The sequence below is a fragment of the Primulina eburnea genome, chromosome 14, assembly GCF_022965805.1.
Source record: "Primulina eburnea isolate SZY01 chromosome 14, ASM2296580v1, whole genome shotgun sequence".
NCBI lineage: Eukaryota > Viridiplantae > Streptophyta > Magnoliopsida > Lamiales > Gesneriaceae > Primulina > Primulina eburnea.
Genome location: NC_133114.1, coordinates 18,987,273 through 19,004,245, shown reverse-complemented (window position 1 = coordinate 19,004,245; position 16,973 = coordinate 18,987,273). Strand labels below are relative to the sequence as shown.

Sequence of the window (16,973 nt, the reverse complement as noted above, 5' to 3'; positions counted from 1 at the left end):
TTATAATATGGTACGAACAAACTCATGAGATGATATAAAACAAACTAGCTATAGCAGAAAATGTAGGCAAAAGTGAATGGAACTAAATTAGTCTTTCGTGATACAAGATGGTTGTAAATTTTGGTATGGAGGAGGGAAACCATTAGAAGAAGAATTTTGAGTAAAGTTCGGTAGTTTTTAATTTGAAATTGTATTTTTTGCTTGCATTTCATACGTCATATGAATTCAGATTTTGTTTGTGGTCTAGAAAAGATTGACAGTGAAAATTGTTTTCAAACCAACTATTGTTCTTTATTAAACTTGACATGAAATTCTAAAATCTCTTAATTTAGCACATAAATATCTCTGGTCAAATATTTTTTTGGATCTCATCTCAAAAGTGAATCAATGATATAAAATTGGTTCTTACTTAATTTAAGAAATTTTAGAATTCATTATGTTAATTTAATTAGTATAGATAAGCTAAAAATAAGAAGAAAATAATTTCAAATGAATGGAATATAAAAGTAGCCGAGAAGGTGATATGTTTAGATTTTAAATAATTCGAATTGTTTTTGGATGAATATAATTTATTTTTTTTATTTTCAAATTCACTATGTATGTTTTGATAAAAAATTTAAACAAGAGAATTCGATTTCTGTTTCATTTTTCCCTAATGTAATTATATATAGACAGTTTTGTTATGTTGTTTATCAACCGTGTTTACTTTTGTGTCAATCAATGAAGTGAGACTCACCTATTAGATATACAATTTTGATATAATTTATCATATTCAATAGGTGAATGTCACTATATTGATAGATATAAAAATGAATACAGTTGGTGGACAGCATAACAAAAAAACTATATACAGGGATGGATCTAGGAATAAAAGTTGGGGGGGCTTGAACTCAATATGATAAGTTATATATTATTAAAAAAAAATTACATTATATCGTTCAACAAAGTTGTACCCTACGAGATTTTAAAACATAAAATTCGTCAATAATATAATTTACATCAATATGTTTAGCTAAATCTCGTTCAATATAGAGTGTCAAACAATCGGCAAGAAAGTCATCCTCCATTTTGTTGCGAAGTGCCGTCTTCACATGCTTCATTGCTGAAAAAGCCCGCTCAGTAGTAGCAGTAGACACAGGTAATGTCAAAACAAGATGAATCAATCTAGTCAACATAACATAAACACTTGACCATCCACTCTCGGTCAATTGCTGACACAACTCAACAAGTGTAGAAACCTTTAAATTCTGCATCACATCAAGTTTATAATGTATCAATTCATACTCCAAAGCAACAATTTCTTGATCTGTGAAATCTCCAGGATAAAACTTCTTCGCAAGCTTGTAAATATCATCACTGTTAAATGATTCAAATTAATTTTTAGGATCTAAAGTTGTACTAAGAGAAAGAAGTTTCACCGATGACTCATTGAACCGAGTATTTAACTACATCAAAATGAAATCTATAGCTGCATTAAAAACATCAAAGTGGTAATGATAGCGACTGTTATTAGTTGTACAAATAGCGACTGTTATTAGCGACTGTTTGAATAAACCGTCGCTAGTAGCGAAGGTGTAATTAAAACCGTCGCCGATCTACATCGGCGACGGTTTTACTAAAACCGTCGCAAATATTAGCGACGGTTGTTAAAAAATCGTCGCTAAACTTTACGAACTTCGCTAATGTAATCGCAACGCTTTCCCTATACATTTGGTCTCCGAAAAGATCTCACAATTTGAATTCAAATTTAAATATAAGTATGAATGCTAATATACAGGAGTTGTAAATGCTTACAGAGCTAGTGACACGCGATTTCGCGATCGCCATGGGCCCGTAGAACGTCTTCTTGTATTCGCTGTAAAAGCCTTTAATCTTACTCGGCGAACGCACGAGCATCGAAGCCCTAACTCGCGCCATCGAGATGTTTACTTTCAAAGTCACGCTCTCCACAAGTGGCCTCACAACATCATCTACAACTGCCCCAAAATGACGGTTCGCTACGTAAATTGATAATTATAACAACTTTAATGCAAATATGAATATATAAGATGTCGTGAACTAACCTCTCGACGTGCTCGCCTTGCCAACTGTCATAGCCGCATCAGGAGTTACTTGGATAACTAAAACAAAAACTTTATTGAGTAATATACTATACATAAATATATAATCAAAAAAGTTCATTGAGTAATAGACTCACCTTCGGAGGATTCCTCTGTTATGACTGGAAGCGTAGGCTCAAATCTCGGTTGTTGCGATGCTTGATTAGTACTGCAATTTCCTAGCAATATTATCATCCACACCTAACACCATACATCAAACAGATTAAAATTAGAATGACAATTCTAATAAATCAATCTCTTACGTAAACATAAATATAATTAATAAATTTATCTCACAAATATCTGCCTCGGATGATTTCCTCTTCCGCCCTCTGCTATAGGCTATGCTAAAATCTCTCTCCTCATGCACCGGTGTCGGAGACCTGATCTCACCAACACCTGCCGTGTGAGACCTGATCTCATCAAAACCCGCTCTAATATGTTCTGTCAAACTCGATCTGAGCTCATCGAAACCCTGCTTTATATTCCTCACACACGCCCTGGTCTCAATAAATTGTGCTCTCATCTCAAGACGCAAAGACGTAACGGAATCCTCCAACGCAGTCAACCGTCTCTCGAAACGACGCTCCATGGGTGATGGGCGACGGGAAGAATTGAGTCCAAAGTGGACTCTAGGACCCGTACGTGAGCTGGATCTAGCGACATGAGCAGAACGGGTGATGGCATGATTCGGAGATGAATGTGCAGAAGGGGTGCTCGAAACATCTGGAGATAAATGTGTGTGCTGGACTGAGGGAGACTCCAGAGCGTGCTCGCTACAAATGACTGTCTGACCCTGCCTCCACAACTCGAGTACCGAGTGATGACCTCATCGGTCGCAGAATCATCAAAAACCCCAGTGGTATAATAAGGTGAAACGAGCTCCTTAGGAGTAGGAGTCAAACATCCAAGACAATCCTACAATTATTGAATAACGTAACAGATTAAATAAAAATTTAAGTACACAGTTATTATATCAAATAAGTTCATATTACTTACATCTAAAGCACAGTCACCAAAAGCTGCCACGACGTCAACAGCAGATGGGGCACGGTTTGAGGCCCACTTGTTAGTCACCCACTGAAACATCCTGGGCAACGTCAAACCGTCCACCACATCTCTTCTCTTTGCAAACTTTTGTGCCACGCTCGGATAATATTCATAAGCGAGTATCTGTAACAAAAATTTCAAACAATGTTATTAATAGAAATAAAGATAACATATCCATTTTAACATTCAAAAAATGATATACCTGCAGAGGCAGCACAAAACCACCAATAAGGAAGCTCTCATCAACTTCTTTCCGACCCTGTGTCTCGGTCAGGTAAGTATATCGCCCTAAAAGGTCCTTCTTCAAACATCGGACCGCATCACGAAAGGCTACTCTACCCCACGGATAACTGTTAAACCTATCCAAATCATCTATAAGCATCAGGTATTTATGATCGATCTTATTCGTTTTTTCCTAGTCCCCTCACCGAACACAAAACAACAGAAGTAAAGACTAGCCATATTTAACTTATCAACGTCTATACCCGTCTCATTCTGCGCTTGAACACTCATCTTTGCCTCTAAATCACTCAAAACAATCTTAGACTCACCGGAAAAGTGTCTGGAGCCAAAGACACCTCCCTTTGGTACATCTACAGGCTCTAAAGCGCAATCGAGGCCAGTTATTAAACAATACTCTAATAAAGAAAATCTAACCGACATCTTGCGTACTACCATTCAAAACTCATCACTACCCGTGTAAACTATCTGATTACTCATCAAATGCCAGATAATTTGACTACAAATATTAAAATCACTATGAAACTTAACCTGTAATGAACCGTACTTTTACTACTCAAAATTTGCGGAAAAATTAAAATTTTCTTAAACATAAAATAACATTCAAAATTTTCAATAAAATATCTCAACCAAGTCCCCCATAAGACATGGTTGTCCAAAATAACTATCATAAAATTTGCTCACAAAAGGTTTGCTCAAAGTGCTTTCCTCAAAACATGAAATCAGAGTAAATTAACATTTGCATAAAAACATAAACATTGCGGTCCTCGGGTTAGCCTCCCGCTCAGTCCAAGCTTGTCCCTTGGTCGCCACCGCCTGTCTCCTCATCAATATACTCACCTGCATCGATCAAGTCTAGTGAGTCTAAAGACTCAACACGTATAAACTGGGAAATAGCGAGTACTACATAATAAAACCGCATGCAACTTTAAAATAGAACATACATACTTGAACTTGAATTTGCGTACTAAAACTTGAACGTACGTACATAACATAGACGTGCCATAACGTGAAAACTTGTCGTAAACATACTGCATACTAGAACATACATAACATCATCATTTTGCGTAGAGGCATGTTTCAAAGCAAGTGACCCATAACATAATAAATGCCTGATCAGACAAACCACAGTACTGGACTGACAGGGACGTATCCACTGCCACATACATGAGATCCCCGTTCATAATTTAACGGGCTGGTTGGTTCCCGTTCATAATTTAACGCTTTCCAACCTCGATCTAACCCGTTCATAATTTGACGGGCGGATTGGTCCCCGTTCATAATTTAACGCTTTCCAATCCTAAACATAATTTGGTCACGAGACATTTAGCATACCTCAAAAACTTAAAATATTTTCTTGCACGTCAAACATACTTACTTGGCATTGAGGGATTCGTTGGATTTCACTTGGAGCCGCTGCTGCACATGCTAAATGAATTTCAACACTTAACTTGCATAACTTAGACGTAGGTACTCGAGCTCACCACCGAAGTGCATAAATAGCTTGTCATTCTAGTTCACTCGGGACTCGACCTCGTTTAATCATACTAACCGTGACATCAAACCCCGAAACAAACTCTACGGTGTCGTGTGAACATTTCCCAACCATAAAAGACATACACTTGCTATTAAAACTTGAAAAGAAGCAAGAACAAAATGTTTGGACAAAAGGGGTGGCGCTCGGGCGATAAAACTTTACAGCTCGGGCGCCTGGGTTCGCGCTCGGGCGGTAACAAATTTACGTTCAAGCGCCGAGTGTACTGAACTTCGCGACTCTGAAACTTAAACTCTCCATTTTCGATTACACAGACCGTGACAACACCCCGAGGCTCATCTTAGGACACTAAGGCACTACTCGACTCCCCAAAACATTCCAACGACGACATACACCACGCAAGCAATCAAATTCGTAAACTCAAATTTTGACGTCAATTGATTCCTACGATTTCTAATGCGACCAACGACCATTGACGCGAAACGAATCATCGAACTCACCCCAAACTCATACTCAAATATACCTAAACACAGCAGCGATCACCCGTTGATCCCCAACGAAGCCTGCAACAATTAAACTTCAAGAACACAATTTACGTAAAAGTCGCAGTTTGAGCAGTCCCACAAAAAATGCCATAACTCACTCAATTTTCATCCAAAAATCTCGAATTTTATATCAAATCGAAGGCATCAAAAAGTTCTACAATTTTCTAGGTGAAAGTTTTCTCAAAATCTTGACTGAAAATTCTCAGTTTCAACCAGAACAGTAAAAACGTGATTTTTGATCCCTAAAATGGTTTCAAAAGTGATCACAACACAATTGCTCGAACTTCTACACATCGTACACATGGTTTTATGCATAAATAACAACGCACGCATAATATGACATGATCGATGCATCAAGAACAGAATGTACGTGCCTTTTTTATATCAAACTTTACCGAAACGACGCCACCGAAGCGGAGATGGAAGCGAGGTTGATCCGGGACGATCGTGCAACGATTTTCTTGCAATAAAATCCACCAAAAACTTGATGGAAATAAGAGGAAGGGGGCGGCTGCTTGAAGGAGTAAGAACCCTAGGTTTTCTCTCTCAAAAATAAATAAAATCTGAATGTGAAGTGAGTGAGCGTGTTTAGTCGTGTACAGGTGTGTGTAAAAGTGTGTGGTGCGTGTGCGTGTGCTTTAGTAATTAGGGAGTAAATTATGCTTAATTAAATAATTAACAACTAATTAAAATACTAACACTCTTTAAATTTTAATAAAATCACTCAATTAAAATAACGCACACCAAAAATGCTAATTTTAAAAGTTTTAACCTCTTAAATGACTAGAAACATAAATAAAGTTTTAAAATCCTAAACTAAATAAATTATTTAAAATGACCCTTCCTAGCTTATAAAATAAAAATACCGCATTTTAATTTGCCAAGAATCGTCCCCGGTCTTTTCCTCGATCTCGCCTCGAATAATCGCCTGAAACATGAAACTCGAAAAACATTTTAACGTGCATCACATAAACATAATTAATTTAAAATAATGCATTCAAATAAATCATGCATGGCTTAAAACTCATTTTAAAATTAATTAAATGATTTACTAATTAAATAAATGCACGGGTTATACGTGTACTGAATTTGGGCACTACAGTTCCTCCCCCACTTATAAAAATTTCATCCTCGAAATTAAGTCTTACCGAACAACTCCGGGTAGCGAAGTCTCATATCTGCTTCTGATTCCCAAGTGGCATCTTCCACCGATTGATTTAGCCACCGAACTTTGACTAGCTTAGTCACTTTATTCCGGAGCCTACGCTCTTGCCTGTCTAGGATTTGAACTGGTTTTTCCTCATAAGACAAGTTTGGAGTCAGCCGCAACGGCTCATAACTCAGAAAGTGCGAAGGAAGGATTAGCCAGATATTTTCTCAGCATCGAGATATGGAACACATTGTGTACCCCGGCCAGATTCGACGGAAGGGCTACACGATAAGCTAATGTCCCAACTCTGTCCAAAATCTCGAACGGTCCAATAAATCTCAGACTCAGCTTGCCTCTCTTCCCAAATCTCATCACCCCCTTCATAGGTGCTATCTTTATGAAAACGTGATCACCAACGGCAAATTCGAGATCTCTCCTCCTCTTATCAGCATAACTCTTCTGACGGCTTTGGGCAGTCTTCATTCTATCCCGAATCTTGACCACCACATCGGTAGTTTGCTGAACTATCTCTGGACCAAGATATGCTCTCTCACCAACTTCATCCCAATGAACTGGTGACCTGCACTTTCTTCCATACAAAGCCTCGTAGGGAGACATACCTATAGATGATTGTAAGCTGTTGTTGTAGGTAAACTCCACTAGAGGTAAATTTAACATACATGCTCTTAGCAAATCCTCCAAAATCTGAATCACTCGCTCAGACTGGCCATCTGTCTGCGGGTGAAAAGCTGTACTGAACAGCAACTTCGTTCCCATGGCTGCATGTAAGCTCTTCCAGAAGGGCGATGTGAATCTCGGGTCCCTGTCGGACACAATTGAAACTGAGAATCCAAGCAAACGGACTATCTCCTTGATATAAAGCTCCGCATACTGCGTCATGGAGAAAGTCGTCTTCACTGGCAAAAAGTGCGCTGACTTCGTGAGTCGGTCCACAACAACCCAAATGGCATTAAAGCCTCTGACTGATCTAGGCAATCCAATGACGAAGTCCATAGTGATGTTCTCCCATTTCCACTATGGGATGGAGAGTGGCTTAACCAATCCCGCTGGCCTCTGATGTTCTGCATTCACCTGCTGACAAGTGAGGTATTCGGACACAAATCTGCGGATGTCTCTCTTCATCCCTGGCCACCAATACAGAGTTTGTAGGTCCTTATACATCTTGGTACCTCCTGGGTGGATAGAATACGGAGTTGCGTGTGCCTCTGCCAAAATATCCTGTCTGATCGATTCACCGCTAGGCACCCACATCCTACCTCTGTATCTCACAATCCCATCTGAAACTGTGTAAAGAACACTGCCATTGGCCTCATCTTTCAGTCTCCATTTCTGTAGTTGCTCATCTGAAGACTGTCATGCCCGGATACGGTCTAGCAAATCAGATTTGACTGTCAGATTAGACAGCCTAGGAGCCCTGCCCTCACGATAAATCTCTAGACCAAACTTCTGAATTTCAGACTGAAGAGGTCTCTGCGCTGATAACTGAGCTATGACTGCAACCTTTCTGCTCAAGGCATCCGCCACAACATTAGCTTTTCCCGGATGGTAGCTAATCTCGCAATCATAGTCTTTCACCAGTTTCAACCACCGTCTCTGCCTCATGTTTAGCTTTTTCTGCGTGAAGAAATATTTGAGACTCTTATGATCGGTGAAAATCTGACATTTCTCGCCGTATAGGTAGTGTCTCCAAATTTTCAGTGCGAAGACAACGGCGGCTAACTCAAGATCGTGCGTCGGGTAGTTCTTCTCGTGCACTTTCAACTACCTGGAAGCATAAGCTATGACCCGACCTTGCTGCATCAATACTGCGCCTAATCCGAGCTTAGATGCATCGGTATAAAGCACAAATTCTCCTTGCCCTGTCGGAATGGCTAGCACTGGTGCCGAAATAAGAGCTTTCTTCAGAGTATCGAAGCCCTTCTGGCAATCTTCACTCCACACAAACTTAGCATTTTTCTTGGTCAGTGAAGTGAGTGGCACTGCTATGGATGAAAATCCCCGAATGAACTTACGGTAGTAACCGGCTAAACCCAAAAAGCTGCGGATTTCTGATGCATTCTTCGGCTCAACCCATTCCTTGACAGCTGCTACTTTCGCTGGATCCACCTCGATTCCACTGCTAGATATTATATGCCCCAAAAAGTAGATACTTTCTGCAACCAAAACTCACACTTACTGAACTTTTCAAACAACTTATGGCTCTGCAAGGTCTGTAAAACTGTCCTCAAGTGTTGGCTATGCTCCTCATGGCTCTTAGAGTATATAAGGATATCGTCAATGAATACTATGACGAACTGGTCGAGGAACGGCTGAAAAACTCGGTTCATGAGGTCCATGAAAATAGCTGGAGCATTTGTCAATCCAAATGGCATTACTAAGAACTCATAATGCCCATATCTGGTTCTGAAGGCTGTTTTGTGGACATCTACATCCTTCACTTTCTGCTGATGGTACCCTGATCGAAGATCTATCTTAGAGAACACGGTAGCTCCCTGCAACTGATCGAACAAGTCTTCGATTCTAGGCAACGGGTACTTATTCTTGATCATTACCTTGTTCAGCTCACGGTAATCGATGCACACTCTCATACTTCCGTCTTTCTTTTTCACAAAGAGCATTGGTGCGCCCCACGGTGAGAAACTCGGCGGATAAACTCCTTGTCTAAGAGCTCCTGAATCTACTGCTTAAGTTCTAACATCTCTGCTGGAGCTAATCTGTACGGTGCCTTAGAGATTGACACTGTGCCTGGCATGAGATCGATTGTAAACTCTACCTCTCTATCTGGTGGAAGGCCTGCGACGTCGTCTGGAAAGATGTCTGGGAAATCTCTGACTACCGGCACCCCTGATATAGAAGGAGTGGGCATGTCCGGTGTTGAGATGACACTAGCCAAGAAAGCCTGACACCTCTTAGAAATTAGTCTCCTCGCCTGCATGCAAGAGATCACGCGCGGGAAACTCCTCCATCTGGCTGGCTCAAAGAGAAACTGCTCCATGCCCAATGGTCTGACTAGCATTGATCTCTTCTGAAAGTCGATGAGAACTCTGTTCTTAGTCAGCCGGTCCATTCCCAATATGATGTCGAATTCTAGCATCGGCAATAGGATTAAATATGCATACACTAGGTGGACATGCAGTTCTGGATCGATGTCTCTGACCACACTAGTAGCTAACAGCTCTTCCCCTGATGGGACTGTCACTGAAAAGTTCACGTCTAGGCCAATGGACTTGAGATCCAAATGATTAGCAAACGTCTCCGATATGAAGGAGTGAGAGACTCCTGAGTCTATCAGTGCAGTTTTGGATAATCTCTTAATAAAAATGTTTCCTGAGATGTGTTAGCACGACACAAAACTTATATCCCCAAAATTACTATCATACCTCAAGCATAATAGAGCTCAATATCCCTAGGCACACAAAATATTACTAGCACGCTAATAATCCCAAGTAAAAATTCCACATGCAAGGCAAAATAATACTGAGCTTAGGTAGAAAAGTTTACCAGTCAGTAAAGTGGTGTCTGGGTCCGCCTCCTGCGCATGCATGGCGAATACCCTGCCCTGGGTTGGCTGCTTCCACTGCGGGCACTCTTTCAGCATGTGGTCGCTAGCTCCACACTTGAAGCACTTGCATGATCCATATAAGCACTGCCCCGGGTGCTGGCGGTTGCATTTAGGACACACTGGGTAAGCAACGGGCTTCTGAGGCGCCCCCTGCTGCTGAATTGGGCCCTTGCCCTTTGGTGGTGCATGATACGGCTTCTTCCCTGGCGGCCCCTGATACGGTTTCTTGAACTGGGGCCTCTGATGGTGCTGCTGGTGCTACGGCGCTTGGTAGGGCCTCTTGCCCAACCTGTCAGCCTCAATATCTCGCTGGTCTTGTTCCGCCGCCAAAGCTCTAGATACGGCGACTGCATAAGAAGTAGGGCCAGCTACCCTCACATCACGGCACAAGATCGGCCGCAATCCATCCATGAAATGCCTCAGTTTTGCTTGGGCGTCATTCGCAATGAGGGGTACGAAGTAACATCCCCTCTCAAACTTTCTGACAAAATCTGCCACACTACTGTCTCCCTGTCTCAGCGTCATAAATTCCCTGGTCAGACAAGAGCGTACCTCTTCAGTGAAGTACTTTGCGTAGAACACTTCTTTGAATCCGTTCCACAACAGAGTCTGCAAGTTTACTGCCACTGATGCACTCTCCCACCATAGTCTAGCATCCCCTGACAGCAAGAATATAGCCCATCTAACCCTGTCAGCGTCAGTCAGCTCCATAAAGTCAAATATTACCTCGATGGACTTGATCCATCCCTCAGCTACCATCGGGCCAGTAGTACCCGAAAACTCCTTCGGGCTCATCCTCCGGAACCTCTCATATACTGCCTCTGGTCTAGGCCTTTCCTCGGGGCCTACAACAGTCTGGTTCCTCGCAAACTGTGCGAAGAATTGCGTCATACCAGCAAGCATCTGCGCCTGCATATCTGGTGGTGGTGGAGGAGGATTGGCCCTTCCCTCATCTCGAGGATCTCTATCCTCCTCCCTAGCTTCCTGGTTAATCATACGTCTAGGAGGCATACTGTTCCAATGAATTACCCAACACGTAAACCCAACATGCATGAATATGATATGAATGACATACGATGCACGAAATTTGAACTTAAACATGAACATGCTGAAATCATGGCTTAATGCATATTACATAGCATAAAGTTTTGAAACTTTAAAACTTACAGACTTGAGGTGTGACTTTGTGAGCTTCTTGCGGCAGGCGACAGGCGTAACCCTTTACAAGAACCTGGCTCTGATACCAACTGTAATGAACCGTACTTTTACTACTCAAAATTTGCGGAAAAATTAAAATTTTCTTAAACATAAAATAACATTCAAAGTTTGCCATAAAATATCTCAACCAAGTCCCCCATAAGACATGGTTGTCCAAAATAACTACCATAAAATTTGCTCACAAAAGGTTTGCTCAAAGTGCTTTCCTCAAAACATGAAATCAGAGTAAATTAACATTTGCATAAAAACATAAACATTGCGGTACTCGGGTTAGCCTCCTGCTCAGTCCAAGCCTGCCCCTTGTTCGCCACCTCCTGTCTCCTCATCAACATACTCACATGCATCGATCAAGTCTTGTGAGTCTAAAGACTCAACACGTATAAACTGGGAAATAGCGAGTACTACATAATAAAACCGCATGCAACTTTAAAATAGAACATACATACTTGAACTTGAATTTGCGTACTAAAACTTGAACGTACGTACATAACATAGACGTGCCATAACGTGAAAACTTGTCGTAAACATACTGCATACTAGAAGATACATAACATCATTATTTTGCGTAGAGGCATGTTTCAAAGCAAGTGACCCATAACATAATAAATGCCTGATCAGACAAACCACAGTACTGGGCTGACAGGGACGTATCCACTGCCACATACATGAGATCCCCGTTCATAATTTAACGGGCTGGTTGGTCCCCGTTCATAATTTAACGCTTTCCAACCTCGATCTAACCCGTTCATAATTTGACGGGCGGATTGGTCCCCGTTCATAATTTAACGCTTTCCAATCCTAAACATAATTTGGTCACGAGACATTTAGCATACCTCAAAAACTTAAAATATTTTCTTACACGTCAAACATACTTACTTGGCATTGCGGGATTCGTTGGATTTCACTTGGAGCCGCTGCTGCATATTTCCTACCCGAAACAAACTCTACGGTGTCATGTGAACATTTCCCAACCATAAAAGACATACACTTACTATTAAAACTTAAAAAGAAGCAAGAACAAAATGTTTGGACAGAAGGGGTGGCGCTCGGGCGGTAAAACTTTACCGCTCGGGCGCCTGGGTTCGCGCTCGGGCGGTAACAAATTTCCGCTCGAGCGCCGAGTGTACTGAACTTCGCGACTCTGAAACTTAAACTCTCCATTTTCGATTACACAGACCGTGACAACACCCCGAGGCTCATCCTAGGACATTAAGGCACTACTCGACTCCCCAAAACATTCCAACGACGACATACACCAAGCAAGCAATCAAATTCGTAAACTCAAATTTTGACACCAATTGATTCCTACGATTTCTAATGCGACCAACGACCATTGACGCGAAACGAATCATCGAACTCACCCCAAACTCATACTCAAATATACCTAAACACAGCAGCGATCACCCGTTGATCCCCAACGAAGCCTGCAACAATTAAACTTCAAGAACACAATTTACGTAAAAGTCGCAGTTTGAGCAGTCCCACAAAAAATGCCATAACTCACTCAATTTTCATCCAAAAATCTCGAATTTTATATCAAATCGAAGGCATCAAAAAGTTCTACAATTTTCTAGGTGAAAGTTTTCTCAAAATCTTGACTGAAAATTCTCAGTTTCAACCAGAACAGTAAAAACGTGATTTTTGATCCCTAAAATGGTTTCAAAAGTGATCACAACACAATTGCTCGAACTTCTACACATCGTACACATGGTTTTACGCATAAATAACAACGCACGCATAATATGACATGATCGATGCATCAAGAACAGAATGTACGTGTCTTTTTTATATCAAACTTTACCGAAACGACGTCACCGAAGCGGAGATGGAAGCGAGGTTGATCCGGGACGATCGTGCAACGATTTTCTTGCAATAAAATCCACCAAAAACTTGATGGAAAATAAGAGGAAGGGGGCGGCTGCTTGAAGGAGTAAGAACCCTAGGTTTTCTCTCTCAAAAATAATTAAAATCTGAATGTGAAGTGAGTGAGCGTGTTTAGTCGTGTACATGTGTGTAAAAATGTGTGTGTGTGTGTGCTTTAGTAATTAGGGAGTAAATTATGCTTAATTAAATAATTAACAACTAATTAAAATACTAACACTCTTTAAATTTTAATAAAATCACTCAATTAAAATAACGCACACCAAAAATGCTAATTTTAAAAGTTTTAACCTCTTAAATCACTAGACACATAAATAAAGTTTTAAAATGCTAACCTAAATAAATTATTTAAAATGTCCATTCCTAGCTTATAAAATAAAAATACCGCATTTTAATTTGCCAAGAATCGTCCCCAGTCTTTTCCTCGATCTCGCCTCGAATAATCGCCTGAAAGATGAAACTCGAAAAACATTTTAACGTGCATCACATAAATATAATTAATTTAAAATAATGCATTCAAATAAATCACGCATGGCTTATAACTCATTTTAAAATTAATTAAATGATTTACTAATTAAATAAATGCCACGGGTTAAACGTGTACTGAATTTGGGCACTACATAACCAGATTACCAAAAGGAGACTGCTCTAAAAAATGAACATACATTTCATGTCAGCAGTAAAATCGTATACATAAACGTGTCCTGTCAAAGCGTGGTAAAAATCATAGCATGTATCATCGTATCAGCATATACATGTTAAAATCTTAATTTGAATTCCGTTCATTAGCTGTGACTTTCGTATCATCATGTCATCATGTCAGTCGATGGATCCATCTACGTGTAACCGCGGTACCCGGCGGCGAGGGACATCAGCGACGGCATTACCCGCCCACTGAGCCCGGGCCTTACATGTCATCGTGTCATCGTGTTAGTCACAACTAAATCACTTCCTTCAAAACGTGTCATCATGTTCATCACTTAATAAAAAGAATGCGTATACATAATTTTTCCTTTAAACCAAGCATGCACCATAATTATCATAATAGCGTAAAAATCGTAAACGTGATGCATGATCATTTAAAATAACATAATTTGTGCTCAGGACGCTGCCAGGACCAAAATCTCACCCTGGGTGCAAAATGACCATTTTGCCCCTGGAACTCAAAAATTATCGTTTCAACCCTGGACCTCTAAAATTGACCCAAAGCTTACTAAACTCTTTAAAATATCCCAAAATATTTTTAAAAGTATTCCTAGACGTAACCTCGAGCCAAATTCACAACTTAACTGATTCGTTTTAAAAACTTGGACCGGAGTCCCGGTTTTAACCCGAGTCGACCTAAAACTTATTCAAATTTTTCCCAAATTTCTACCTTATCTTACAAACGCTAAAAGGCCCCTAAAACAATGTCATTAGGCTCTCCAACCAACGGCTGAAATTTCCAGAATTTGCCCAAAGCTCTCGGTCCTATCCTATTTAGCCACCTCATGCATCACTTTCTCTCAAACTTCATGCCTCACTCTATACCCGTCGCACCAGCCCCAAGCCCGCATACCAGGGACCTAGACCAGACCCCAAGATGTCTACCAGCACCAAGGATCCAGCCCCATGCAGCCTACACTAACAGCCCACCCGCTAGACACCAAAAGTGACTCCACCGTCTCCCCTTGCATTCGGTTCCATTGTCTCGCTCAAGGGTTCGATCCAGCAGTGCTAGGGCTCTCTCAGGAAGTGGTTCGAACCCATCATGAGTAGATCTATAGCCTGGTCTCACCCTGGTACCGACAGCTCTCCCCTTGGCCCTCGATCTACCGAAATCTAGCCTCTCCATGGCACGCTACTCTCGGATCTTCCCTTGGTACGATCAGCAGCCACCCTAGACCCAAAGCAGTACTTATACACCACGAGTAACCCCTAAACAACCGAGCACAGCGACCCCATGCAAGAAAACTCAGAACTCGTGAGGAACAGAAATAAAAATTGGAAAGAAACCCATGTAAAATTGATGGCACTTCATGTTCTTTTCCAGATCGAGAGATTTCATGAATGTACACATAAGAATCAGTAATATACACGTGAGTGATGCAGAAATAAAAAAAGACTCTGTAAAGGCCTCTAAATTCGTATTTAAAAATTTGCCGAAAGATTTAAAATTTTCTTTTAAACTAAATAAAATATCTCATTCATGAAATAAAATGATAAATAAAGTTTAATGTTTCAAATAGCAGCGGAAGAATTTAATGTTTGCAAAGTAACAATTTAACATAATTCCACGAGAGATAAAATGTTTGAGCCTAAAAATCGAAAATGCTAAAAATGAGGTCCTAAGGTTCCACTACTGCCGACCCAAGTTAACTCACTGATCCTCGCCCTCAGTCCCGACATCATCAATACCTACAACAATCAAGTCTAGTGAGTCTAAAAACTCAGCATGCATATATCGTAAATAACATGTAAATAAATAATAAAATCGCATGCAAGTGAAAATATCATGTCATGAGGCATATCGTAAAATATCGTGTCACGATTTAATTATAGTACGTGCATAACTGAACTAAAAATCATAACTGAAAATGTTTGCTCCTTGGAGCCCTGTAATGAAATAGCATGTAATAATTTTCTGGTGAGATTATGGTCTACGTAAGTGGCCCAGAACTGAACGGTAACTGACGACCGGGTGAAATAATAATCGTCTGATCAGACTAATGCCACAGTATACTGGGTGGTACAAAACTGAACTGACCGGTAACTGAAGACCGGGTGAAGTAATAATCCCATGACCGGTAACTGACGACCGGGTGAAGTAATAATCCCATGACAGTAAAGTGACCACAAGCAATATCGCATAAATCTCAAAAATGAATATTTTGCTCGTAATATAATTAAATAACATCATTAAATATCCTGAACAATTTCGATATTCTTGCATTAAAATCATGTGCTTGCGATATTTAAAAATACCTATATGACTTGATTGAAGAGTGAAAGAAGATATAAACATGCCTTGGTTTGTTTTGACAGAAAACAAACGAAATAACGACGCGGCGCGGCGGAGATGGAGTGCTCTTCACTTTCTCACTTTTTCTCTCTTAATTCCTTTAAACCAAGCATGCACCATAATTATTATAATAGCGTAAAAATCGTAAACGTGATGCATGAACATTTAAAAATATCATGATTTGTGTTCAGGGCGCTGCCATGACCGAAATCTCACCCCGGGTGCAAAATGACCATTTTGCCCCTGGAAACCCAAAAATTATCGTTTCAACCCTGAACCTCTAAAATTGACCCGAAGCTTACCAAACTCCTTAAAATGTCCCAAAACATATTTAAAAATATTTCAAGACATAAACTCGAGCCCATAGTACAACTTAACCGATTTGTTTTAAAACTTGGGCCGAGGTCCCGGTTTTAACTCGAATCGGACCAAAACTTAACCAAATTTTTATCACACCTTAAAAACCCCATAATGCTCCAAAAATGATGTCATTAGGCCCCTAAATACATGGCTGAAATTCCAGAATTTAACAAAGTGCTTCGCCCTCTCTCGTTGCACTCTATTTCCTTAACTTCTCAACAAAAACTCTCGACCATACCTCCTCCGACTGCACCAGCCTTGAACCCACCTATCATGGACTTAGACCAGACCTTAAAGAACCTACCAGAGCCTAGCCAATCGTCCCATTCAGGTCTACTCGACAGCAGCGAA

The 16,973-nt window shown here is 40.5% G+C and overlaps 1 protein-coding gene across 4 annotated transcripts; it reads right to left on the bottom strand.

Annotated features, from left to right (window-relative positions):
- Positions 1 to 958: 958 nt before the first annotated feature.
- Positions 959 to 13,917, bottom strand: LOC140813361 (uncharacterized). Of its 4 annotated transcripts, none has more exons than XM_073171879.1 (8): positions 13,887 to 13,917; positions 3,352 to 3,920; positions 3,099 to 3,272; positions 2,397 to 3,017; positions 2,198 to 2,300; positions 2,064 to 2,120; positions 1,795 to 1,976; positions 959 to 1,247 (listed from the first exon to the last, which is right to left on the bottom strand). In XM_073171879.1, exons 2-4 carry the CDS (start codon positions 3,529 to 3,531, stop codon positions 2,664 to 2,666), a joined length of 708 nt encoding a protein of 235 aa, XP_073027980.1. In that variant the 5' UTR covers positions 3,532 to 3,920; positions 13,887 to 13,917; the 3' UTR covers positions 959 to 1,247; positions 1,795 to 1,976; positions 2,064 to 2,120; positions 2,198 to 2,300; positions 2,397 to 2,663. The 4 variants fall into 4 exon arrangements, with proteins under 4 accessions (XP_073027980.1, XP_073027981.1, XP_073027982.1 ...); XM_073171880.1 differs by having other exon boundaries at positions 959 to 1,102; XM_073171881.1 differs by having other exon boundaries at positions 1,795 to 1,970.
- Between the last annotated feature and the right edge of the window lie 3,056 nt (positions 13,918 to 16,973).